The sequence below is a fragment of the Bubalus kerabau genome, chromosome 1 (assembly GCF_029407905.1).
Source record: "Bubalus kerabau isolate K-KA32 ecotype Philippines breed swamp buffalo chromosome 1, PCC_UOA_SB_1v2, whole genome shotgun sequence".
Taxonomy (NCBI): domain Eukaryota; kingdom Metazoa; phylum Chordata; class Mammalia; order Artiodactyla; family Bovidae; genus Bubalus; species Bubalus kerabau.
This window is the reverse complement of record NC_073624.1, coordinates 175,200,069-175,225,242: the sequence shown is the minus strand read 5'-3', so window position 1 is coordinate 175,225,242 and position 25,174 is coordinate 175,200,069. Positions and strand designations below refer to the sequence as shown.

General features: G+C 53.8%; 3 protein-coding genes across 7 annotated transcripts; 2 read left to right on the top strand and 1 right to left on the bottom strand.

The window, feature by feature from the left end:
* Positions 1–3,043: 3,043 nt before the first annotated feature.
* BABAM1 (BRISC and BRCA1 A complex member 1) lies at positions 3,044–8,970 on the top strand. Of its 4 annotated transcripts, none has more exons than XM_055541799.1 (10): positions 3,044–3,184; positions 3,564–3,660; positions 4,028–4,379; positions 4,974–5,032; positions 5,610–5,730; positions 5,814–5,892; positions 6,174–6,198; positions 7,132–7,261; positions 7,445–7,531; positions 8,390–8,527. In XM_055541799.1, exons 3-10 carry the CDS (start codon positions 4,086–4,088, stop codon positions 8,459–8,461), a joined length of 867 nt encoding a protein of 288 aa, XP_055397774.1. In that variant the 5' UTR covers positions 3,044–3,184; positions 3,564–3,660; positions 4,028–4,085; the 3' UTR covers positions 8,462–8,527. The 4 variants fall into 4 exon arrangements, with proteins under 4 accessions (XP_055397774.1, XP_055397771.1, XP_055397773.1 ...); XM_055541796.1 differs by having other exon boundaries at positions 3,045–3,184; positions 8,485–8,970; XM_055541797.1 differs by having other exon boundaries at positions 3,088–3,184; positions 3,570–3,660; positions 8,485–8,970.
* Positions 8,971–10,190: 1,220 nt separating this feature from the next.
* On the top strand, positions 10,191–14,062 carry ANKLE1 (ankyrin repeat and LEM domain containing 1). The gene is made up of 9 exons (XM_055591376.1): positions 10,191–10,252; positions 10,335–10,487; positions 10,899–11,004; positions 11,116–11,260; positions 11,491–12,228; positions 12,361–12,538; positions 13,257–13,416; positions 13,518–13,647; positions 13,902–14,062. Exons 1-9 carry the CDS (start codon positions 10,191–10,193, stop codon positions 14,060–14,062), a joined length of 1,833 nt encoding a protein of 610 aa, XP_055447351.1.
* A 1,836-nt stretch (positions 14,063–15,898) lies between these two features.
* ABHD8 (abhydrolase domain containing 8) lies at positions 15,899–23,893 on the bottom strand. 2 transcript variants are annotated; one of them, XR_008700653.1, is made up of 6 exons: positions 23,694–23,893; positions 21,710–22,457; positions 19,157–19,327; positions 18,795–19,011; positions 17,045–17,301; positions 15,899–16,430 (listed from the first exon to the last, which is right to left on the bottom strand). XR_008700653.1 is itself a non-coding variant. In XM_055541794.1 (5 exons), exons 2-5 carry the CDS (start codon positions 22,447–22,449, stop codon positions 17,131–17,133), a joined length of 1,299 nt encoding a protein of 432 aa, XP_055397769.1. In that variant the 5' UTR covers positions 22,450–22,457; positions 23,694–23,893; the 3' UTR covers positions 16,607–17,130. The 2 variants fall into 2 exon arrangements, 1 of the variants encoding a protein (XP_055397769.1); XM_055541794.1 differs by lacking the exon at positions 15,899–16,430 and having other exon boundaries at positions 16,607–17,301.
* Between the last annotated feature and the right edge of the window lie 1,281 nt (positions 23,894–25,174).

Below are 25,174 nucleotides of genomic sequence, written 5' to 3'. Positions count from 1 at the left end.
CTCGCCTCTGCTCCCAAGGCCATGGCTCCTCCAACTCTGACCCTTAGATTTTATTTCTTGGAAGCCAGAGTGCCACTCTGGGCTGATGCTCTTCACCTGGCTTCCCTGTGAACTTCTTTTCTCTGACTCTCTCTTCAGTGTCAGAGTTCTCGTTCCACTCCAAGTCACAGACAGACCTGGGGTTGGGACCCCTGAGCAAGCGGTGGTCCCTTCTGAGCCTCAGTTTCTTTGTCTGCCTTCAGTGTCATGGGAGGTTTTTGTTTTGTTTCAAAGCAAAAAAAAAAAAAAAAATTTCTGAAATATAGCTGAGTTACAATGTTGTATTAGTTTCAGGTATGCAGCAAAGTTTTTTATTTTTATTCTTTTCTTTTAGAACATTACAAATTCTTTTTTATTCTTTCTCAGGTTCTTTCCATTATAGGATTACAAGATACTGAGTATAATTCCCTGTGCATTATGTAGGTCCTCGTTGTTTATTGTATATGGTGTGTACCTGTTAATCTCCAACTCCTAATTTCTCTCTCCCCCGCTTCCCCTTTGGTAACTATAAATGTGCTTTCTTATGTCTGTGAGTCTATTTCTGTTTTGTAAATAAGATCATTTGTATCATTTTTCCCCCAAATTTGACTGCACACCTTGTATTTTATTTTTAAATTAAAAAAAAATATTTATTTATTTATTTATGGCTATGCTGGGTCTTCACTGCTGCGTCAACTTTTTCCTCTATTTGGGGTGAGTGGGCTTCTCATTGCCGTGGCTTCTCTTGTTGCGGAGCAGTTTTGAGGCACACAGGCTTCCGTAGTTGCAGCTCATGAGCTCGGTAGTTGTGGCTCCTGGGCTCCAGAACACAGGCTCAGTGGAGCATGGGCTCAGCTGTGGAGCATGGGCTCAATTGCTCCATGGCATGTCGATCTTCCTGGACCAGAGATCGCACCAATCTCTCCTGCATTGACAGGCAGATTCTTTACCACTGAGCCACCAGGGAAGCCTTGTATCATTTTTTAAGATTCCACATATAGGTGATATCCCTGGAGGAGGACATGGCAACTCACTCCAGTATTCTTGTCTGGAAAATCCCAGGGACAGAGGAGCCTGGTGGGCTACAATCCATGGGGTCACAAAGAGTCAGACACAACTGAGCGACTAAACAGCAGTATAAGTGATATCATATATTTGTCTTTGTCTGACTCGCTTCATGTAGTATGATAATCTCTAGGTCCATCTATGTTGCTGCAAATTTCATTCTGTTTTGTGGCTCAGTAATATTCCAGTATATATATATACATATACACATTGTATATATATAATGTGTGTGTGTATATATATATATATATATATATATACACATATATGTGCTTAGTCACTCAGTCGTGTCTGACTCTTTGTGACCCCTTGGACTGTAGCCCAGCAGGCTCCTCTGTCCATGGGGATTCTCCAGGCAAGAATACTGGAGTGGGTTGCCATGCCCTCCTCATACACATACATATACACACATATACACACACATGTGTATATATATATATATATACACACACCAGAGTTATGGACATTTTAACAACCAATTTGCATATGGTCAGGCACCATCAGAGAACTGAATCATAAGGCACCCTCCTTGTTCCCTACTGCCTCTCTGATCACCCCATCTCTGCTTCCTCTGTTTCTCCTCCATAAATGCTGAATTCCTCCGATCCCAGATGATTCCTACATCCTGCTCATTTTTCCTGCATCCACCTCTAAAGGGCCTTTTCCTCATCTCCATCCATAGTCAGAGTTCAAGCCTCTCCTCCCCAGCGTGGATGCGAGCCCAGCTCCCTCCCAGGGCTCCCACACCGCCACTCCCTTCCCCACCCATGACTCAGAGACAAACATCTCACTGTTCACCTCCCTGGCTCATACACCCGCCATGGGTCCCCCATTGCCCTTGGGAAACATTTCATGCTCTTCAGCTTGGCATTCAAGGTCTTTAATAAAATTATGCCTGCGGGTGGCACCAATGTGTACTCCCGTCTCTAGCCACGATAACCTCTTCCATGAACAGCTGAAGCTTCTTAATTCCCTCACACCCTGGTGCCTTTGGCCATGCCTTAACCATTGCCTGAAACATCCCTTCCTTCCTCGTGCTTTTGATGTATACTGTGCATAGCCTGGGGTAGTCTGAACCTTTCTGGTTCTACTGAGAGACTCTACGAGGCTGAATCTTCCTGCCTCCGTGCCCCCAAAGGTCGTAGCGAGAGAAGTTGGCAATTTTCTGACGTGAGGGTAAACATTAAGATTCTCACTCTTAGCCTCTGCTCCAGCTACATAAGCTGATGAGAGACTTTCACAGCTCCAAAGCTCCTCAAAACCTACAGACCGTTGCCCAGGCAGTTCCTTCTGCCTGGAATGGCCTTACCCCTCTTGTTTTTTCAGCAAATCCATCCTTCAAGGTTCATTTTACACAGCCCCTCCGGGCTCTCTTTGAACCGAAGCTTAGCTGATATGGGCAGGCTTAACAGATTTTAACAAGAAACTGAGGCTCAGTTTTTAGGTGGTTATGGAGCTGAGGGGAGAAGTGTGCATGAAGAAAAGAAGGATGGCTTGAAATAGTTCTGGCTTGGTAATTTTTGCAAATATCTGTAAAATAAGGAGCTGATTTAAATAATTGGGAGGGGCCTTGGGTTCTGGACCACGCCCACCTCTGCCGCAAAATTCCCCTCACTGAGTTTCGGTCAAGTTCATCAATCACCAATCAGCCCCTCCTCTTCTAAATCCCGCCCAATTCAGCTCCACTTTGTTTAATCACACGGTAAACTAGGTCTTCTCCATTTTTCTGAGCCTTTCCCATTGTAAATCCTACTCCACTCTGCCTCGATTCAGCCTATCACGTTAGAAGGGCTGACCACCGAATCTGAATCGGCCAGAAACATAAAAGCTCCTCCTTGTCTCACGTTAGCCAATCGCATCCCAGATCCCGCCCCACTCGACTCCCACTCCAGCCTATCACAATCCAAACCCCGCCTCCTAGCACAGTCTCAGCCTATCAGCTTCCAAGGCTCTCGTCCCATTCATCCCTTCGCTCGGCTTTCGGCCGCTGAACTACAGTTCCCAGTAGGTGTGACCGCGCCGCGCCGCACTACTTCCGGCTGCTAAAGATGGCGGCTTCCTAGCGGGTCAGCGGATGAGTAGGAAGGAGGCTCAGGCAACGGTGAGCAGAAACTGGGTGGTGAAAGCGTGCGGGATCCGTCCTTAAAGGCCCAACTTCCTTAGCCCCAGAAATTCAGCCCCTCACTTGCTCTGAGGCTTCCGCCTTCAGCTCTAGTTTCTCCTGCAGTCTAACCTCCATCTCTCTTGCTGCAGCTTTGCTTTCCTTAGAGATTATGGGGGCTGCAAGGCGCTCAGAGATCATCCCCGGCACCCTTCACCCATTGCCCAGACAGGCAAACTGTTCCACTGGCGCCCCGTTTTTCCGCAAAGGAATTGTAACACCCAGATCTCCTCTGCAGTGTGCAGACACCGCCTAAGCAGTCACTACGGAGGGGAGAACCCTAGACGTTTGTATCCTTATTTCACCAAGACATTTTCAGTTTCAGGTGACAGAACCCCCAACTCAGTCTGGCGTAAGCAAGAAAGGGAATTTAGGCATAGCTGGATCCGGGCGCTGAGAAGTCTTTCATTTTCTGGGTGAGCATCACTTCAGGCAAGCTCTTTCCCCTCTTGGAAGCAAGAGAGGCTCCTAGCAGCTTTGGACTTGTAACCTCCCAGTACTGCAATTCGGAACTGCCCCTCTCTGGCGTGTTCTGGGTCATGTCCTCATCTCTGAGCCATTCATGGTGGCCAGATGAGCACCCTAGCCAAAACGGGGAGAGAAGGGGTTAGCTCTACGGAAAAAAGGGGGAGGCTCTTATTTCAAATCAGAGTGGATGCTGGGTTGATAAGTGTAAAAGGCACCCATCCTACAGATGAGGAAACTGAGCCCCTGAGCGGAATGACTTATTGTCAGTAAGCGACTTATGACCTGTTCTGTCCAGTAACCAAATGCTTTTAAAAGCCCTAGGGAAAGGATCCTGGCTTCCCTCATCCCTGCTGCATCCAGCCACTCCGGAGCCATGGAGGTGGCGGAGCCCAGCTGTCCCACGGAAGAGGAGGAAGAAGAGGAGGAGGAAGAGGAGCAGTCAGCTGAGCCCAGGCCCCGCACTCGCTCCAACCCTGAGGGGGCTGAGGACCGGGCGCTGGGGGCTCAGACCAGTGTGGGCAGCCGCAGTGAGGGTGAGGGCGAGGCGGCCAGTGCTGATGATGGGACCGCCAACCCTCCAGGAGCTGGTCCCAAGCCGTGGCAGGTGCCTCCACCAGCCCCAGAGGTCCAGGTGCGGACCCCAAGGGTCAACTGTCCAGAGAAAGTGGTAAGTGAGAGGCTTGGCCTGTGGCTTTGAGATGTTAGGGAACCTTGGGTTAAATGTCAGTCTTTAGGATTCACTCTGGAAAACAGTCCCTTTTTATTAGTGTCCTAGGGCAGCTGGGCTTCCCAAGTGGTTCAGTGGTAAAGAATCCACCTACCAGTGCAGGAGACGCTGGTTCAATCCATGGGTCAGGAAGATCCCCGGGAGAAGGGCATGGTAACTTACTCCAGTGTTCTTACATGGAGAATACGATGGACAGAGGAGCCTGGAGGGCTACAGTCTGTGGGGTCGTAAAGAGCTGGACACAACTGAAGTGGATTCAGTAGCCCTGCGGCATGTGGGATCTGAGTTCCTTGACCAGGGGTCAAACCTTTGTCCGCTGCATTGGAAGGCGGATTCTTAACCACTGGACCCCCAGGGAAGTCCCTCAGCTGCCTCCTTCTAGAGTGGATGGATTGGGAACTGGGAGTCATCATATAACCTTCTCCCATAGGGCTGCTTGGAGAGGGCCAGCAGAGTGGCATGGGGGCCTGCAGTGACATCCAGTTGCCAGGTACTGCTGGTCAAAGCTCTCACTAGCCTCCAAATTTGTTGCAGATCATCTGCCTGGACCTGTCAGAGGAAATGGCGCTGCCAAAGCTTGAGTCATTCAATGGGTAAGAGGGGTTATTTGGGGGCTGGAGTTTGCCACCATGGCTGGGAGGAGCCCAGCCCCCAAAATGCAGGGTTGTCTCTCTGAGACTAACTCCTGGGTCCTGGAGGGATTGGAGAGTAACCGTGATAACTGGTAATGTTACCGCTGCAGCCCACTGGGGTTCTGTTCTCAGCACTTGAGAACTGTCACACTCCACCCATGTCACAGCCATGACTTGGAAACTCCGAGAAGCAAGGTTAATTGCCCAAGGCCTCCTGGCAAATGGGCAGAGCCAGATTCAGAGTGAGACCTGGCTGACTCCAAAGTCCTGGCCTGTGAGCAGCCAAGTCTCATTGGGATCAGGCAGCAGGGCCTGAGCACAAGCCTACCTCCCCTTCCCTGGCATTCCTGATGACCCATGATTGAGCCAAGGTGGGGTGCCTCCTCTGGATCAGATGTGAGGCCCCGGCTGGCCAGAGGGACCCATTCAGTGAGGGCAAGAGCTGGAGAGAGTCAGCTGGGCTGGGTTTGCGGCTGGGCTCTACCACCTGCCCGGCTGCATGACCTGGGCCTTAACCACTGCCTCGCTCTCACCCCAGCTCCAAAACCAACGCCCTCAACGTCTCCCAGAAAATGATCGAAATGTTCGTGCGGACAAAACACAAAATTGACAAGAGCCACGAATTTGCACTGGTCGTGGTGAACGACGACACTGCCTGGGTGAGGCTGGGGGGCAAGACTGGTTCCGCTGGGGTCCCCCAGGGGTCAGAGAGCACCGCGCTGAGTTTCAGTCTTCCCTGCAGCTGTCTGGCCTGACCTCGGACCCCCGTGAACTCTGCAGCTGCCTCTATGACCTGGAAACAGCTTCCTGTTCCACTTTCAGTATCCTTTCCATGCAGGGAGGAGAATGGCCCCAGTCCTGAGGGAAAGGGGGGCTTTGAGTCACTAAGGGCTTTCAGGTCATCTGATTCCAGCCCCCTAGTTTATGATCTGTGCTGAGGGGAAACAAGCTCAGAGAGGGCAAACAACTGGAACAGAGTCACATAGCGTGTCTCCTGGCAACAGGCTCAGAGGCACCTGTACTCTCCCAGCCTCTGGAGGAGGGAAACCATCCACTTCTGTCTACCCATGCACTGCACTGCTCTCCTTAGCATTCCCACCAGATCTGGAAGGTCTCTTCAGCCTCATGTAAGTCCCCCAAGGGGAAATTATTACTCACCTTTGAAGAGAAGAACCCCTTCTGGGTAAAAGCTCCAAACAGCCCAGAAATAGTCCTTTCGGGAGGCCGAAAGGCTTCCTTTCTCATCCTTTCCCCCTGGAACAGTTGCTCACTTACCTGTCTGAAAGCATTTTTGCAAAAGAGGTTCTTTTTCAGTCCTGCCCTCTGTGTTACTTTCTTTGTTTTTCCTTCAAATTTGTTTATTTATGTATTTCTTTTTGACTGTGCTGGGTCTCGGCTTTCTCTAGTTGCATTGAGCGGACTTCTCACTGCAGCGGCGTCTCTTGTTCCAGAGCTCAGGCTGTAGGTGCACAGGCTTTAGTAGATGAAGCACGTGGGCACAGTAGTTACAACTTGTGGGCTCTGGAACACGGGCTCTGTAGTTGTGGCACTTGGGTATAGTTGCTCTGTGGCATGTGGGATCTTCCCAGACCAGGGATCCAGCCAGTGTCCCTTGTAATGCAAGGCAGATTCTTAACATCTGGACCACCAAGGACGTTCCTCTGGCTTATGTTCTGACAGCCCAGTGGTCCGCCACTACTTTGTTTTAACTGCAGGGCAGCAAACTTTTTCTTTAAAGGGCCAGATAGGAAACATTTTTGGCTTTGTGGGCCATATGGTCACTGTCGTGGTGACCAGACTCTGCAGTTGTAATCCGAGCAAGCTCTGGCTTTGGGGGTCAGCAAAACCTCTGATGGAGCAGGCGAGGTCAGGCAGAAAGGTGAGGCTGGGGAGGTGCCAAGGCAGAGGGAACAGCATGGGGAAAGGCTCAGAGGCAACAGTGAGCTTGGGAGGGGTCAGGTGCGGCCTCACACACCCGGTGAGGAGCTGGGCTCTCCTGGGGGACGAGAAGGGTGGGCCACCAGGGTGCACTCTCACCCTCCCTGCGTCCTGCTGCACAGCCAGCAGAAGACTGAGCTGCCAGTCACGGAGAACGTGCAGACCATCCCGCCACCCTATGTGGTCCGAACCATCCTGGTCTATAGCCGTCCACCCTGCCAGCCCCAGTTCTCCCTGACAGAGCCCATGAAGGTGAGTAAGACCCGGGAGAAGGAAGGATGCCTGCAGCCAGCACGAAGGTGGTTAGATACTAGGAGGGACTTCCTGACCACAGGTGCTGGGGTACCTAGACTCAGGTTCCCGGAATCTAGAGATTTGTGGTCATGGGGCCATGGGGTGACCCTAGTCCCGAAGGCTACCTTTCTTCCCCTGCAGAAAATGTTCCAGTGCCCGTATTTCTTCTTTGATGTTGTTTACATCCACAACGGCGCTGACGAGAAGGAGGAGGAAATGAGCTGGAAGGTGAGAGGCCATCGTGAGTGTGGGCGGCAGGTGGATGTACATGGGAGGGCTCCGAACCCACCTGCCCCAGCCCTAAGGGAAAGGAGGCCCTTTTCAGTAAGGGCCTTCAGGGCATCTGATGCCAACCCCCTAGATTATGATCTGTGCTGAAGAAAAGCAGGCTCAGAGAGGGCAAGAAACCAGGCCAGGGTCACACAGCATGTCTCAGGCACAGTGGTGCCTGGCAACAGGCTCAGAGGCACCTGTACTCTTATGGGGTCGGGAGGAGGGAAGCCACCTGCCCCTGCCCACTCATGCACTACTCTGCCATTAGCCTTCTCCTTACCATCCCTGGCCCCTCTAGATCATGGTCAATCAGATTCCAACATTTCCCACTTGTCTGCAGTGAACTAATGGGGCTGTTGAGACAGTGGCCCAGGAGCATGTAGGGTCCTATCCACCTCATCCCCAACATCCCCTGCTTCTCTCTCTTCCTGCTTTTTCTGTCTCTGTGCCCTCTGCCTGGAGCACACTTCCCTCCCTGCCTCGCCAGGCTCTGCTGGTCCTTTACATTCCAGCCCTGAACTAGTTATGACTTCCCCAGTCGGCCGCTTATCTCTCTGAGCCTCACTTGACCCAACTGTGAGCAGAGGGGGTTGAGCCCAGCTCCTACTTATATGTCAGTACCCAAACTGGAAGTCCCACTCTGAGAAGCCTTCCCTGCTCCTCTGGGTAGATCAGCGTCAGAGGGCTGGGGGTCATGTGCTTCTCCAGACTAGGGGCTCCAGCTCTGAGACCTCTTGGGGTGGGTGGGTGGCAGGAAATGTTTGCTGAATGTGGGAATAGTTTCTGCCTGGCAAACTCCTCTTTACCCTTCAGAACTCATCCCTGCTGCCCCTCCTGGGAGGCCCTCCAAGACAGGGAGGGCTTGTCAGCAGAACATCTGCATGAACAGCCCTTCCTTGGCCCCACAGGACATGTTTGCCTTCATGGGAAGCCTGGATACCAAGGGTACCAGTTATAAGTACGAAGTGGCACTGGCTGGGCCAGCCCTTGAGCTTCACAACTGTATGGCCAAGCTGCTGGCTCATCCACTGCAGCGGCCTTGCCAAAGCCATGCCTCCTACAGCCTGCTGGAGGAGGACGATGAAGCCACTGAGGTTGAGGCCACTGTCTGAACCATCCCTGTTCATCCAACCTTCTTGTACAATGAAACCCTTGGCATTGAACGCTGGTTCTCAGACTGGGCTCCTTGGGACCCCCAGAGGGGGTTCTAGGAAGTATCTGAGGCACCTGGGCAGCCCTGAAGGAACCCTAAGATTCCAGGAAGCATCCCAGGGACTCTAGACACCCAGTCCCCATGTTTCCCAGCCCACATCCCACTCCCAAGTTTTTCAGCTGTAATTTTTGTTCTGCTTTGTGTGTTTTTGTCATCAGAATAAAAATCTGAGACTCCCTAACCCAAGTCCACTGTTCATTGAAATCTTTTGGGTTGCAAGTGACAGAAAACCCACCCGCTGAACTGAAAGGAGAATGGCTAGGTTCTTGTAGATAAGAAGCTGAGATGCAGCTTTAGGCTTGGCTGTATCCAGGTGCTCTGACATTGCTTTGGGGAGAGCTGAAACACCCTGCATGGTTGGTTTTCAGTGTGCCCTGCTTTCCTCCCAACCTGCGGAAAGGGGTAATACGGCTGAGCACTATGCAAATCCCAGCCCAGGTGACGTGAGGGCTCTCACAGCAGCCCCTATGACAGGCCTTGGCTTGGGTCAGTCATGGACCAGAACTGTGGAATGCTCTCATCAGCCAGGCTTCGCTCAAGCCTTTCTGGGAAGAGATGTTTATAGTTCCATCAGGAAATAGTGTGGATGCTCCCCAGAGGAAGGGAAACAGAGATAACACGTCCATCACTCAACTTATCTTCCTGGATAATGAGCAGTTGTGGAAAAAAAACAAAAAATCTTACCAGCTAGATTTTCTCAGTTTCATATAAAACGAAAATAGCTTTATCAAGAAACAGCTTTACTTTCCCAGGAGCATTTACTGGACACCTGTGTGCTAGGCCCCTCTTTCAACTTAACACCAGCCTGGAAGGGATTATTCTCCCATTCTGCATATAGGGAAGCTAACACCCTAAGAGGCCCAGGGCTCCAAAGTAATGGACTTCAGACTCCGCAGGGCTGAAAACGGACGACGCAGAGCCTCCGCAGGCAGTAGCTATTAATTGAAACCTTACATACTGTCAGGGCTGCGTGCGCCTTGGCAGATGGTTCCAGAAGACTCAGTACCCTGTGGGCACCACCGGGTCCCGGGGATCGTAGCTCCACCCCCTCCAACAGGGTGTGTTCTTGTTTACACCGTTTTGAGAGATAAGGGCACACATGGCGACCTCCACCCTCCCGGGCCCTTATCGGAGGCCCCAAACATTATTTGGCCCTGAGCAAACATCACTTGGCCCTGGGCACTTCTTGGTGTCGCGGGCTCGGACCAGCACTAAAGCTCCCGACCCTCGATGTGGGCGACAATGCGGCGCCGGTCAGCCTGGCTGGGGTCGCTGCAATGCACCAAGGCGCGGAGAAGGAAGCCGAGGGGCGGAGCGGCGCGTGCGCACAAGGGCGCCGCGGGAAGTTGGAAACCGGCAGGCGGCGCGACCAGGTGGCTGCCCCAAGGGGACAGCCGGGGCATGAGCCCGGCTGTAGGTTTGGCGCGGCGGCTGCGGACGGCGCTGCAGGAGGAGGAGTTGCGGTGAGGGCAGGGCCTGGGTGGGCGGGCCAGGGGTGGGGGTAGGGGGCGAGTGTCAAGGTCCACTCTGACTTTCTATCCCTAGCTCTGTGGAGGAGTTGCTGCGCCGCGGTGCCGACCCCAATCTGGTACTCGAGGATGGCGCGGCGGCCATGCACCTGGCGGCCAGAGCCCAGCACCTACGGAGTCTGTGTTGCCTCGAGGCCCTGCTGCGCCGAGGCGGGGACCCCAACGCTCGGTGAGGCCGGGTGTGGGCTCAGGGTAGGTCTTCCGTGAACGAGAGCTGTCTCCCGAGTACGAGGACCAGACCTGGGAGTCCTGAAGAGGGCGTCCAAGGATGCGGACTCAATCCCCGGGGGCGAAGCTTAGGGGATCTGGGGAGGGATCTTGAGGGTCCAAAGGCAGAGGCAGGGTACCAGACCCAGGGTAGGGTATGAGATTGCGCCGGGGTCAAAATGGGAATCAGAGTTTCAGATCCGGCGGTAGAAGCTCTAGAGTCAGAGAGCAGAGGTTTGGGTCCCAGCTCGAGGGCGCAGTTTCGAAGGGTGGCATCTCAGGCTGGAGGGCAGAGATGGAGGGCTGAGAGCCAGGGCTCCCGGACGCGGAGATGGAGATACTTCACTGACCCCCTCCTCCGCCCATGCCCTAGATCGGCCGAGGCACTGACACCGCTGCATGTGGCCGCTGCCTGGGGCTGTCGCCGGGGCCTGGAACTGCTACTGAGCCAGGGAGCGGACCCCGCGCTCCGCGACCGGGTAGGGGGCCCCATCGCAGTCTGTAGCAAGGCAAACCCGGAGGGAGGGAAAGAGGAAGGAGAGGAAGAGAGGGAGGGAAGGGGGCGCCCCCTACTGACCGCACCCCTGCAGGACGGATTCCTGCCTCTGGACCTGGCGGAGCAGCAGGGGCACCAGAACTGTGCCCGTCTGCTTCGGGAGCTGGAGACTCGGACCAGGACCCCAACCCGGACCTGGAAAGGCTCCCGGAAGCCAGAACCCGAGCCAGAGCTTGGAGGTGAGTGGTATCTGGGCGGCTGGGAGTGGTTAGCCTCTGATATAACTTTGCAGATCTCTGCGTCTAATGCCCAGGGTTTCACCACCAGGGGCTCTGGTCTGTCTCTGCCTCTGCCTCGCTCCTTCCTCTTTGTGATTGCACCCGCCTGTTTCAGTCTGATCTGACGTTGATCTTTGTCTCTCACTTCCTCTTCCCCTCCTTTCTGACTTCCCTCTTACCCCCTGCTCCAGGCCCAGGCCCTTGTGAAAAGGGGCTGGATACCAGCCCCTCCGGTCCTCCTAATGTGATGCTGAACTCTACAACACTGGGCACAGGTGACGGCAAGGACATGAGCCTGGAGGCTGGCCCTGGACCCCCCGGCCTGCTTGCCCACCCTGAGGCTGCTGACACAGATGGTGGATTGGAGTCCCCCCTGGGGCGCTGGGACTGCAGCTCGGTGACCTCCTTTGTCACCGCTGTTGAGGCCTTAGGAGCTGAGAACCTAACTGGCCACACCTCCCCCTGGGCTGGTGTCCGACTCTCCCAGAGGGTGCCAAGGTCTTTGGGTACCCTACAGCTGGCACATCAACCCCTCATGGAGGACAGGGAGGCAGAACTAAGTGCCCATCTGCAGGCCCTGACTCTGACCTTGCCAGATGATTCCCCCTCCCCCAAGTTCTTCCCAGACAGGAGCCCAACCCATAGTCCCCCTTGGGAACTGCTGCCTGGACCTTCTGACACCCACATCGCAAGAGAGGACCAGCTATCCCCCGACAGTGATTTGGCTGCCCTCTGGCTGACAGAGGATGAGGCAAGCGCCACAGTGGGCAGGGACCCCAGCCCCTGTGATCAGTGTCCACCGGACCCTACCATGTCTGACCTGGAGCTGCTGCAAGGGCTCCGGGCGCTTGGCAAGAGCCCGGGTCCCATCACGTCCTTCACCCGGCCACGCTACCTCCAACGGCTGAAAGAAGCCCAGGCTGCTCCTAGTGAGTATCCAGAGTTCAAGGAGTCTCCGGGAATCTTCCAAGATCCCTTGGCTCTGAGTGCAACCTACTTCTCCCTTCATCTCTGGGAACCACCTTTTCCTTTGTCTTTCTTGACCCAGTTTCCCTTCCCAGGCCCAGACTTTTCAAGGCACAGCCCAGAGCTGGCCGAAGCCCTGCGGACAGGCCGTATCCCAGATGCCCAAGCTGATGAAGATGCACTTGCCCAGCAGTTTGAGCGGCCAGACCCCACCAGACGGTGGCGGGAGGGGGTCGTGAAGTCCAGCTTCACATATCTGCTGCTGGACCCCAGGTACTTAGAGCAGGAATGACTCAGAAGTGGGAGCTGGAACATTCTGAGATTGGTTCTTACCTGCTCTGTGTCTTTTCTTTTTTTTAATTTATTTTTGGCTACACTGGGTCTTCTTTGCTGCAGGCGGGCTTTCTCTAGTTGTGGCAAGCCAGGGCTACTCTCCATTGCGGCGCGCAGGCTTCTCATGGCAGTGGATTCTCTTCTTGTAGAGCACAGGCTCTAGGCACAAGGGCTTCAGTAGTTAAAGCACGCAGGCTCAATAGTTGGGGGCGTGTGGGCTCTAGGGCATGCGACTTCAGTAGTTGGGGCACACAAGCTCAGTAATTGTGGCTCACCGCCCTAGAGCTTGTAGGTTTCAGTAGCTGTGGTCCCCAGGATTAGTTGCTCCGCAGCATGTGGAATCTTCCCAGACCAGGAATCAAACCTGTGTCCATGTCCCCTGCACCGGCAGGTAGATTCTTATCCGCTGTATTACCAGGGAAGTCCTGCTGTGTGTCTTTAGGAAGGGAACTGGCTCTCTCTGGTCATCAGCTTCTTGATCAGTAAAAGGCAACTGGATCCACGTCAAGCTGCTGAGTGTCCTTGGGGATCAGCTACCCACCCTGCCTTTTATAAAAGGGGTCACTGGACATGGGTTCAGTTTGCTCTGTGTCATTAAGGACTATCTCTGGGGCAACTCTCATCACTTTCCCCTCTCTGAGCCATCTACTTCATCTAGGAAGACTCAGGACCTGCCAGCCCGAGCCTTCTCACTGACCCTGGCTGAATGCCTTCGGATTTTTGTCCAGGCCATCTTCTACGTGGGCAAGGGAACACGGGCCCGGCCAGACGTTCACCTCTGGGAGGCCCTTAGCCACCGAAGACGGCCAGGAAAACAGGTATGAGGATGAGTAGCAGGTTTGTGGCAGGGGTGGCCCAGCTAGGGGCAGGTAGGGGGAATTGTGGGGCAAACCTCTGACCCTGCCCTGGCTGCCCCCAGGCCTGTCCCAAGGTACGCCGGATCTTGGACATCTGGGCCACTGGTCGTGGCATTGTTTCCCTGCATTGCTTCCAGCATGTGGTCCCTGCAGAGGCTTACACTCGAGAAGCGTGTCTTGTGGATGCTCTAGGTAGGTGCCTGGCTTGTGGGGTAGGGGCACAGGAAGGGCACTTGATCTACTGATTCCCTGACCCCTTCCCCATCACAGCTGTCCATTCAGCCAATGAGCAATTATTGAGCACCAACTATGTACCAGCACATGCACATATTTTACTCCATTGGTTTATCCCTGCTTGAGGGCAGTACCCCGTGGGTTCCCTGGCACAAACTTCTGCCAGCAGTTCCCGGAGGCTGCCTTCATGACCTTATTCCTAATCTCCCCAGGAATCCAGATGCTGACTAACCAGAAGCAAGGACACTGCTATGGAGTGGTGGCTGACTGGCCCCTCACCCGGCGCCGCCGCTTGGGGGTACATCTGCTGCATCGTGCCCTCCTTGTCTTTCTGGCTGAGGGTGAGCGAGAGCTACGGCCCCAGGACATCTAGGCTTGTGCCTGAGCACTAGGGAATTGGCCATGTAACTTAAGTAGAGATCAAGGTGTTTGAATGTTTCAGCTGCCCCTGCATTGAGAGCAGCCCCCCACCCCTACCCCTCATCTCCAGCTCCAGAAGGCTGGTAAGGGAGCAGCAAGACAGATCTCCTCCTTGGGGTAAGGGAGAACTTTATTACAGATGGAACTGCTGGATAGGTAGTGAGCTCCCTGTCATGGGAGGAGGAATAAGGGGATGTGGGAAGAGAACAAGTAGACCAGAAGGTTCTTTGGAACATGGTGCTTTGAAACATGTCAGTGCTTTGGCAGTTTGGTCCTATCTGGGCAAACAAGTGACCATTTTTATCTCCCTGATACAGACGACCCACGATGTAGGTTGTGCTGGGGGTTCCTGAGCTACATGCAGGAAATCTGCCCAGCTCAAGAGTCAAGTTTTGCTGCTTCCCAGTTGTGGGACCTCGGGCCAGTAATTTCTCTGTCTGAGCCTCAATTTCCTAAGTTGTACACAATGAGGAAAGTGCAAAATTCTACCTCAGGGGGTCATTGAGGGAATCAGATTAAACCGTCATGGGGTAAAGTGTTTGGCTCTGAGCCCTACTGACCCAGAGATGACCTTGCAGCCCAGGTGGAAAGTTTCTGGTGGAACGGGGTTGCAGGGGCATGCAGGATGTTCCTGAGGGGTGTGTTGTGTGTTGAGGGGTGGGTAGAGCTGGAGATTCATTGGAAGGACTGATGCTGAAGCTGAAACTCCAATACTTTGGCCACCTGATGTGAAGAACTGACTCATTGGAAAAGACCCTGATATTGGGAAAGATTGAAGGCAGGAGAAGGGAACGACAGAGGATGAGATGGTTGGATGGCATCACCGACTCTATGGACGTGAGTTTGAGCACGCTCCGGAAGTTGGTGATGAACAGGGAAGCCTGCATGCTGCAGTCCATGGGGTCACAAAGAGTCGGACACGACTGAGTGACTGAACTGAACTGAACTGAGAGCTGGAGAAGTCGTCGCAGTGTGGGTGTGAGACACCAGCCCTCCTTGGGATCGCTGTGTGACTGGAACCTCCTGGTGTTGCTTCTCTGAATCTGTGTCTTCAACTATAAAATGAGATTAACCTCGACTTTACACAAACAGCTTCAGTAAATGCCGAGCTACTATCCTAGGGAGGTATTGGCCGGGTCATTTAAATTTTTCAGAAGTGATCCGCTGCCTCATTGGGTTCATCACCTGCCTGTCATTGTGGCTCTGCCAACCAGGCCCTGCGGGGGGGCGGGGTAAGCGTCCATCTGCCTCCTGGCCTCCACTGCTGAGCCCATGGCTACTCTGGCTGTTGTAATAATTAAGACTACCTGCCTCTGGCTTGAGCCTGGGCTCTACTCTTTCAACGAGCTGATGACATCTCTCTCTCTGAGTGCCCCTTTAAAACAGCATGTCATGTCCCAAGAATACACAGAAAGAATCCAAAGACATCCCTCCCCACCCTCCCCCCAAAAAAGTTCCAGAAGAGATGGAATTTGTCTCACACAGTGTATCCCGACCTTGGCCCTACTGATTTTGAGGCCAAGTTGCTCCTTGCACTGGCGGCTGTCCTGTGTTCTGTAGGGTATCAGGCAGCATTTCTGGGATTAACACACAAGATGCCAGGAACATCTCCCCCCAAGTTGTGGTCATCAAAAATGTCTCCAGAATTTACCGACTGACAACAGTGTCCCTGTGAAGACCCCCAGTTTAAGCTAAAGGTGGGCTTGCAAACCAGGGGGGAAAGGATCAAAGGTGCAACAACTGAGGTGACAAGTCTCTCCTCCCACCACCCACACAAACGACATGGTAAGCCTAGATATACACACTTTATTAGAATAAAATACAGGGGCTTCCCTGGTGGTCCAGTGGCTAAGACTCCACCCTCCCAATGCAGGGGGCCTGGGTTCCATCCCTGGTCAAGGAACTAGATTCCCACATGCCTCACCTAAGACCCAGTGCAGCCAAATAAATAAATAAATATATATATATATTTTAAAAGAATAAAATATAGATGGCTATGAAGCAGAGAAATCTGGATTCAAAAAATAGATTCAAAATAAAAATCGTCTTTGTGACAAGGAACCTAAAACCAAGTTATAAGATGAAATGGGACAGTAAAGAGGTACTAACTTGCTGTATGGTGTGAGGTAAAGAGGATTCAATGAATCCATGGGTATCAGGCACTCAGTACAGGGCTTTGCATACAGCTGACACTCCATTATGGCTACACTATTCCGATGCAATGGCCACTGAGCCTCATCTCAACTTTAGCATCAACCTCAGTTGGTTCTCCTCCTCTCCAGGGACTGTCTTCTGCTCCGGGAATGCTGCCCAAGCAGGCCCTGTGTTTTGAGAAGGGAGGTGAACTCGGAAAGCAAGCCTGGACCACCTACACCCTCAAGTCTTTGTGGGTCAGCCCTGAAGGGGAGGTACCTGAGTCAATTCAGTCTGCACTTGGGGAAACTGAGGCTCAGGGTGGCCCTATGCTGTAGTCACTCAACACAAATCTGGAGGCTCGGATTGTCACTTCTTTTTATTGAATTACAATAAGAGATGTGCAGGTTCGGTGGCTCCAGCCCCCTCCCAAACCCTCCCTACTTGGGCAACAATAGCTCCCAGCGCCAAGGAATGGGGGATCAGGGGTCTCGGGCATGGTGGCGGGGGTCCCGAGAGTCCCCGCGGGGCTCGTGGGTCCTAGGATCAAGCACGGCGGACACGGAAGACAGCGGGGTGGCGGCCTGCCTCGGCCCTGGCATTGTGGGGGAGGGGGCTTCTGTACAAGGTCACCCTCCGCGGGGGTCACTGATGCGGCCCCGAAACACCGATGGGCCCCACAGGACTAGCAGAATTCAAGTGTGTCCACTTGGCTCCCACGAATGCCGCATCGTCCGGCCCAGCCGGCCAGGGGGCGTCTCCCTGACCTGACCCCGCCCACTGTAGCGAATGGCCCGCCCACCTGGTCCGTGCTGCAGGACCCAAGCCGGTTCAGGACTCTTCCTCCCGTTCTTCGGCTCACTAAGAGATACCCGGCCAGCTCAGTGGCTACTTCTTTTCCTCTGGGGGCGCAGGCAGGGGCTCGGGCAGGGCCTTGGGCGAGGGCTCGGGCTCCCAGAGCAGGAATTCGTGGAGCAGCGTGTTGACGGTCTCCGGACACTCCAGCATCACCATGTGACTGCCTTCATCGATGAGCTTCAGGAAGGCCAGGAGCAGGATCTGCAGAGGAGGCGGGCTCAGAGCGGCCAGAGCCAGGACCTGGGAGCTCAGGGCCGCTCAACCCCTATCTATGTATAGCCTGCAGCATCAGGAAGTCCTTCGTGCAATCTACCCTATATTCCTTCTTTTCCATATAAGGGGGGGCTAGAGGATGGCCTGTCACCCTCCACGCGTTTTAAGTCGCTTCAGTCCTATCTGACTCTCTGCTACTCTATGGGCTATAGCCCGCCAGGCTCCTCTGTTTATGGGATTTTCCAGGCAAGAATACTGGAACAGGTTGCCATACCCTCCTCCAGGGGATCTTCCTGACCCAGGGGTCGAACTGGTGTCTCTTAAGTTTCCTGGCAGGCAAGTTCTTTACCACTAGCGCCGCCTATGAAGCTTGGCCTGTCACCCTGCTGGGGCCTAATTCAGTATTCATTCATTCTGCCTTTCTTAAGTTCCTACAATATGTCCAGAGCAGGATTTTTCAACTTGGGCACTCATGGCATTTGGGGCGGGATCCTTCTCTGAGATGCGGACTATAGGATGTTGAACAGCACCCCTGGCTTCAATCTACTAGATGCCAGTTGTAGCATCCCACTCCCCCACCACAGTGTGACAAAAATCTCTCCAGGGAATTCCCTGGTGGTCCAGTGGGTAGGACTCTGCATTCTCACTACTGAGGGCTCAGGTTCAATCCCTGGTTGGGGAACTAATATCCCACAAGTTGCATGGCATGGTCAAAAATAAAATAATAATAAAATTAAAATAAAATCAGACATTGCCAAAAATCTCTAGGGAGCAGTCATCTCAGTGGGAACTCACTGAGAGTGATAGACAGACAGAGTCTCTCATGCTAAGGTCAGGTTTCTCAATCTTCACAGGATAGACACTTGGCATTGGGTCATTTTCTGCAGTGGGGCTGTCTTGCTCCCTGTAGGTAACTGAAGAGCATCCCCGGCCTCCACCCACCAGGTTCCAGAAGCACCTCCCTCGCCCACGGTCATGACATGTCTACAGACATTTTTCAAGTGTCCCCTGTGGGGCAGAATCATCCCTGGTTAAGAACCGATGGTACAGAGCTATTCTAAGCACTAAGGATCCTAAGACCCTTTCTGGGGAATCTGATCTAAAGACTCCCACTCACTCTCTTGCAGGATTATGTTGCCCATCACAAATGCCAACTGTGAAGAGTGCCTTTTTTTGGGGGGGCCACGCCACATGGCATGTGGGATTCTAGTTCCCCAACGAAGGATCGAACCCATGCCCCCTGCAGTGGAAGTGTGAAGTGCTAACCACTGGACCGCCAGGGAGGTCTGGCGAAGGGTGCCTTTTAGCGGGCAGAGGGGACAACACATAATCCAAACTCCTGTCCCAGGCAGCCCCACTTTCTGGACTCCACCTTTGACCCTCAATCTAAGCTCTGATGTCCCTGGGGCTGGAGCACAGAGCAGAGTCCCCCTGGGCTGTGCAGGGGGGATTTGAGGGGTGTGGTGACTGGGGTGCCATACCTCAGCCATGCGCTGGTCTTCCTCCACTGGCACAAACTTGTCGTGCATGCCATGGACAAGCAAAACCGGCACGGTGAGCTCAGCGTGGTAGACCTCGTCGCCCTCGGGCCAGTACTGGCCGCTCATCATGGCCCGAAGCACAAAGGAAGACACGTTGAATGCGTTGCCCTCCTTCAGCAGCTGCTTTTCTTTGGCCCCTTGGCGGGCAAAGCCGGCCCTGGGGGTGGGGGGTGGGTGGGGAGCACCGCTGGAGCCCTCAGGCCATCTCAGCCACCAGCGGTGCTCCGCATGCCAGCCCCAGCCATGTAGCCTCCCCTCCCATCCAGCTTGGGGAGCTGTCGGGGCTGGGCCGGGTCACTCACTTGAGGAAGCTCCAGGCCAAACAGGGCGACAAGCAGTGCAGGACGCACGTGGGCATGTTGAAGACGGAGCAGAGGCTGGGCTCCAGGGCCGTGGGCCCGCCGCCGTTGATCATGATCACTTTGTGCACCAGGTCTGGGTACTCGTGCGCCAGGAATGTGCAGAAGGAGACGCTGCCCCGCGGGCGGATGGGGGGGAGGGTCGAAAGGCAGCGGTCAGCAGGATACAAGCAGCGAGAGGGTGAATGCCCTCCCCTCACCCAGAGGCAGGTCCTTGAAGGCCAAGATTCTTCCCGTGGGGTCCATGAGCACCAAATGGGGGTGAGGGAAGGGAGGGGCAACCCAAATGCCCTGAAATTGTGTGACACTCTGTGTGTGTGTGTGTGTGTGTGTGTGTGTGTGCTAAAGGTGGATTTTTTTTTCTTTTGGAGAAAGGATCCAAATACAGAACTTTTATCAGATCCTCAAAATCATCATAACCCCCAAAGAGGTAAGAATTACTTATTGTCAAGTGTTGGGAAAGCTATTTGATTAAACAAAACCTTTGGCTTCTCAGAGAATGTCACTGTTTCCAGTGTATCCCTTCCCTTTAAATCTGCCTGCAATGCAGGAGACCCTGGTTTAATTCCCGGGTTGGAAAGATCTGCTGGAGAAAGGACAGGCTACCCACTCCAGTATTCTTGGGCTTCCCTTGTGGCTCAGCTGGTAAAGAATCCTCCTGCAATGCAGGAGACCTGGGCTCGATCCCTGAGTTGGGAAGATCCCCTGGAGAAGGGAAAGGCTACCCACTCCAGTATTCTGGCCTGGAGGATTCCATGGACTATATAGTCCATGGGGTCAGTAAGAGTCGGACACAGCTGAACAACTTTCATTTTCACTTCACCTTCCCTTTAAGGATCTTCTCTTATTGGCCTCTGGGTTTGTCTCATCTGCCTGCTTTATGCAAGGTGGAAGGGTGCAGGTACCTCTCATTACCCCAAAAGCAGGGTTTAGGCAAATGACGGCCTGAGGGCTAGCTGCTTGTTTCTGTTGTTAAACTTCACTTTAAAATTCCGTGAACGTGTACAATAGCTTATAAATAAAGATTTATTGGAACAAAGCCACACCCAAACAATTGTAAATTTGTTTACAATTATGTCTGCTTTCCTCCTTCTAGAGTGGTAGGCTTGTGAAGTTTCAACAGAGACCAACCATAAGGCCTGCAAACCTAAAGTATTTACTCTTTGGCCCTTTGAGAAAAAGTTCGCCCACTCCTGCTAAAAAGAGGAACAGGATACAAGCAGGAGTCAAAACGGGCTTGACTGTGCCAGTGACCCACTGTGTGTCCTCGGGCAGACTCCTTAGCCCCTGAGATATCATCTCCACATCTGTGACGCAGAAACTGTGCTGACCTCATAGGATTGTTATGGGGGTCACAAGAGTTTCCACACATGGGTGCTCATTTAATGGAGGAGTCATTATTGTAAGCATCTGCTTTGGGGTATGTTTTCATATGAACAAATAGGAGCTATGCTACTTCCTAGTCTGGCCTTCCTTTCTTTTATGTAACATTTCTTTTTCTTGTCTAATTGCATGCACTACAACCGCGAAAACAATGGCTCTCAACCTGGCTGGCTGATCAGACCCTGCCTTTCATCCTAGGTGAAGGACAGAATGGTACCACTTGGCAGTGATCAGACACCAAGACCCAGAGCCTTCCATGGTGTGGGCTCTCATCTAAATGCCCAGGTGGTATTATCTATCACCCCTTTAAGGGAGAGTACATGCATATTAAGTCACTTCAGTCATGTCCGATTCTTTGCACCCCTATGGACTGTAGCCCTCCAGGCTACTCTGTCTGGGAGGATTCTCCAGGCAAGAATACTGGAGTGGGTTGCCATGCCCTCATCCAGGGGCTCTTCCCAAGCCAGGGATCGGACCTGAGTCTCTTATATCTCCTGCATTGGCAGCCAGGTTCTTTACCACTAATGCCACCTGGGAAGCCCTTAAGGAGAGTGAATTGAAGTAAACTGTACCCTTGTAAACAAAAATTATGAGATTCCAATTAGTCTTTGCTTAGAGCCCTTTGGGTCTCCAGAGCAATTCTTGAATTTAGTAGAAGACAGTGGTTTTCAGCTAGGGGCGATTCTGCCCACCAGAGGACCTTGGCACTATCTACAGGCATTTCTGATTGTCACAGTCATCGCTAGACCACCGTGCTAGTTCAGGGATGGAGACACTGCTTTAAAACAATGTGAAACAGGGACTTCCCTGATGGTCCAGTGGCTAAGACTCTGCACTCCCAATGCAGGGGGCCTGGGTTCGATCCCAGGACAAGGAGCTAGATCCCACATGCAGCAACTAAGACCCAGTGCAGCCAAATTAAAATAAATAAATGATTAAAAAAATAAAAATAAAATAAAACAATGTGAAACAACAGTATTGGTGGCAGGAGGCCATGTGTTGTTGTAGATGTTAGTGGGATTTTTCAAAAAGGGAAATCAATATTTTGTGAGTGGGTGTGGTTCCTGCCAGTCCCCACCCCTCACCCTCAACCCCACCGCAGCATTGGCTCACCCATAGGAATGCCCAATGAGCACGTTGCGCTTCTTGGCATAGCGCTTGAAGATTGCACGCATGTCCTCCGCCAGTGCATAGAAGGTGTAGGCGGCGGCCACTTGGGGCGCTGAACTGGCCCCGTGGCCGGCCAGGTCAGGCGCCACCACCTCGTAGCCCAGGCGCACAAAGAAGTCCAGCTGTTCCTTCCAGATGGCCAGGGAACCGCCGACACCGTGGATGAAAAAGAGCACCACGTCAGCCTGGGCGCCCTTACAGCTGGTGATGCGCTTCTCACAGTCAATGTGGATGGTCCGCTTGGGGCGTCGGGCTCGCCGCCGCCGTCCACCACTGCCGCTCCCAGCACTGCCTGGGACCGAGCGGCCATCGCTGCCCGCTGGGTCCGCCAGCTCTACCTCAAGGGCGGCTGGTGGCTCCCCGGAGCCATTCTGCCCGTGCAGGAGGTCAGCTCGTGGTGCCCGGCCCAGGTTCTCCACCAGTAACCGCCCATTGCGGTACACGGTGATTCTGCGCTGGCAGCGGACCAAGCCGGACTGGTCCCCCTGGGCGGCGTCCGACAGTGGTGGAGGTGGGGTCGGGGCCGGAGCGGGTCCCGCATGCTTTACCCGCAGCACACGGCCAGGTTTGACCTCCACAAATGTGTAGCCATCGCTGGACTCCACGCTCTCCAGTGGCCCTACTGCATTGGGTGGCGCGCCCAGCAGGCAGCAAAAGATCCCATCCGTCACGCCGGTCAGCATGGTGTGTCCTGTGAGTGGGGGTGACAGCCAGGTCAGAGGCTGTCTGAATAGGAAGCCCTTCATGCCCACACTACCCACTCTCTATACCTGGGGTGGGTGAGCTGCACTGGGAGGCCCTGTCTAGGCCCCAGTTTAGGGGTGGTCAGAACCAGGCACGGACTGAGATGTTTTGTCTGTTCAGTGCCTATGTGGTGGTCAGCCAGCCCCATGGGTCAGCCTAGTCTACCTCAAAGAGAAGGCTGTGGCTATGGCTGACACCAAGAGGCATCCATGGGGAAGGTGGTAGAATTGGGGGTTGGGGGGCTTCCTGGAGAAAGGGACATTGTGGCAAATGTGACTCATCCCTGAGGACCCTCTAGCTCAGGTTTATAACTTATGCCTTTCTAAATCTGTTCATTCATTTGTCCATTCATTCACTCATGCACTCTTTTGTTAACTCACTTTCACTAAACCAGCATAACTTGAAGGCTCCAAAGATATCTTAAAAATATGCAGATCCCAACAATGAGCCCCCATCCCAGGCCTCTAAACGTGGTTTCTGAAAGTTGAGGCCCTGGGAGAGGAGTTTCAGGACTGAGCTCCAGAAGGCCTTACCCAGGTCCCCAAGATCATGGGTGCAATGGGTCTGTTTCACAGACCAACAAGCTGAGGCCCAGACACTCTGGAAAGAAGCTGCTCTGTCCCCACTGGTCAGTACCCTGGATTCTAGGGAACGTGATACACAGTCTCCAGTGGTGGAGGTGAGGATGGAGCCCTGGCTGGGGGCCTCCAGGCCTCCATTCCCGCTCCCTGGGCCACCCCCCGCCCCGCCGTAGCCATGGCAACTGCAGACAGTTACATAACTCGAGGGGGATACCCGTGCAGCGCACCCCCATTGTTTAGGCCCTGATGATGGGACCAACCCTTCCCCGTCCCCATCCTGGGCTCCGCGGGGATAATGAACGCCGAAAATCCAGCCTGGGGTAGCCCATACTTGCTGGTGGAGGGGGAGCAGGCCGCACCCCCCGCCTCCGGCGGGGTTCCAACCCGGAATTGCGGAGGGGGGCGCAAATGCGCCATGCCAGCCCCCTTCCACAGAGCCAGGCCCTCAGCTCCTGGGTGCCCGTCAGCCCTGTGGCGGGATCGAGGCCACTGGGGCACCGCGGCTTTCTAAGAGCCCGAGGGCGGGCTTTGTGGACACCCCCTCCAAAGTGAAAGATCCAGGGGCCTCAATGTCCCTTTCCCACGGTCCTCTCCCTGCTCACCTCATCGAGGGCCCTGGGACCCGGGGCAGGGCAGAGGGGTCCCGGGCAGAGAAGCCAGCGTCCGCCTGCAGGCGCCGTTTACATGGTGGCGCGGGGTCTGCCCGGGCACGTCTAAGCGGGCGGGCACGGGCCCGGGGCGGTCAGCGCGGGGACATCCCGCTACCTCCGAGCAAGCCGGCCCTTTAAGTGTCTCCCCGGGCGGGACCGTGAGCCGACTGACTGGCGTCTCGGCCAATCGCAGCTGCGCAATGACCTGGCCTAGTTAGACTGCCAATCAGACTCGGAAGCTCCGGGATTAGGGCGGGCTCTTGGGGCAACGGCCCTGCCCCGCTCAGGGGTTTACGGAGGTGGAAGGAGAGATTGGGCCTGGTCCAAAGCCGAGAAGGGGTCGGAACCTGAGGACTTCCGGGCCCCTGGGAGGTAGCAACCGGAGCCCTCCTCGCTGCAAAGAGGATTTCCTCGGCTAGCCTCAGCCTCCGTACTGGCCTGTCTCCTCTACACGTCGCCCCAATGCCCCTTTCTCTGGCTCACCTTTTCTTTCTACAATATCGCAGATCTTTGCCATTTGCAAAGGAAATTGCAAAAGGCGAGGAAACAGGCTCATAAAGGGCACAAGGTCACAAAGTAAGCTGGAAGAGCAGAGATGGGACTTGGAACTACGGCTGTGTGACTCCAAGTCCTGAAAAGAGTTGTTCTTTAAACCATTAAACAGGTATCTTGGCGCTATTAGGAATTAGTTTCACAGATAGGCCATTTTAACTGTTGGTCAATTTAACTGGTGACTCTGGTCCCAGCTGGAGCCAGAGAGCCCACAATTCAAATTCAGCTTCTGCCGTTTGCTGATATATGACCTTGGGCAAGTCCCTTCCCTGAGACTCCATTTATTTCTTTATGAAATTAATTCCCTCTCCCGCATGTGTTAAAACACTTAGCGAGGAAAGTGTTCCATACGTTATTGACATTATTATTGTACTGCTGTCGTATTGACATTATTATTGTACTGCTGTCGTATTGTAGTGGTTTGCTAAATGATGGTGCAGGTAGGATGGGCTTCAGATGACAAGGGGTTAACCATCCCTTGCCCACTCCTTTCCCCTGGAATTTGCTGCCAGAGCCGGATTAGGTCCAGCCACCCACTCTTGCCCACTCAGGGTGCTCCTGGGAGACTACAGTTTTATTCATGCAGAAAAAAAATTCCCCGCCCCCTCCCCAAGGTGGGTGATGCTGCGGGGCGGGGGCGGGTTGGACCAGAGGGAGGGACTGGAGTCGGAGAAAGGAGAGTATCTGAAAAGGATTTTAAAAAGATGAACAGGAGAGCACCAAGCAAAGGAGGGAGGGTGTGTGTGTATGTCGAAGGCAGGCTTCAAATGCCTGTCAAATATTTTCCCTGGGGCAATAAGGCACCATACAGGGTACGTAAGAAGGGAAAGAGCTCAGGTACGAGTATTAGAAAAATAGAGACTGAACGGAGACACCACCAA

Coding starts and splice junctions, on each gene's coding strand:
- ABHD8 (XM_055541794.1), bottom strand. CDS start 22,449: ATGCTGACCGGCGTGACGGATGGGATCTTTTGCTGCCTGCTGGGCGCG. Junction 19,328..21,709: donor CTCATTGGGCATTCCTATGG/GTGAGCCAATGC, acceptor CCCGCGGGGCAG/CGTCTCCTTCTGCACATTCC. Junction 19,012..19,156: donor TTGGCCTGGAGCTTCCTCAA/GTGAGTGACCCG, acceptor CCCCACCCCCAG/GGCCGGCTTTGCCCGCCAAG.
- BABAM1 (XM_055541796.1), top strand. CDS start 4,086: ATGGAGGTGGCGGAGCCCAGCTGTCCCACGGAAGAGGAGGAAGAAGAG. Junction 5,033..5,609: donor AAGCTTGAGTCATTCAATGG/GTAAGAGGGGTT, acceptor CTCTCACCCCAG/CTCCAAAACCAACGCCCTCA. Junction 5,893..6,173: donor AGCTTCCTGTTCCACTTTCA/GTATCCTTTCCA, acceptor CATTCCCACCAG/ATCTGGAAGGTCTCTTCAGC.
- ANKLE1 (XM_055591376.1), top strand. CDS start 10,191: ATGAGCCCGGCTGTAGGTTTGGCGCGGCGGCTGCGGACGGCGCTGCAG. Junction 12,539..13,256: donor TATCTGCTGCTGGACCCCAG/GTACTTAGAGCA, acceptor TACTTCATCTAG/GAAGACTCAGGACCTGCCAG. Junction 13,648..13,901: donor GTGTCTTGTGGATGCTCTAG/GTAGGTGCCTGG, acceptor TAATCTCCCCAG/GAATCCAGATGCTGACTAAC.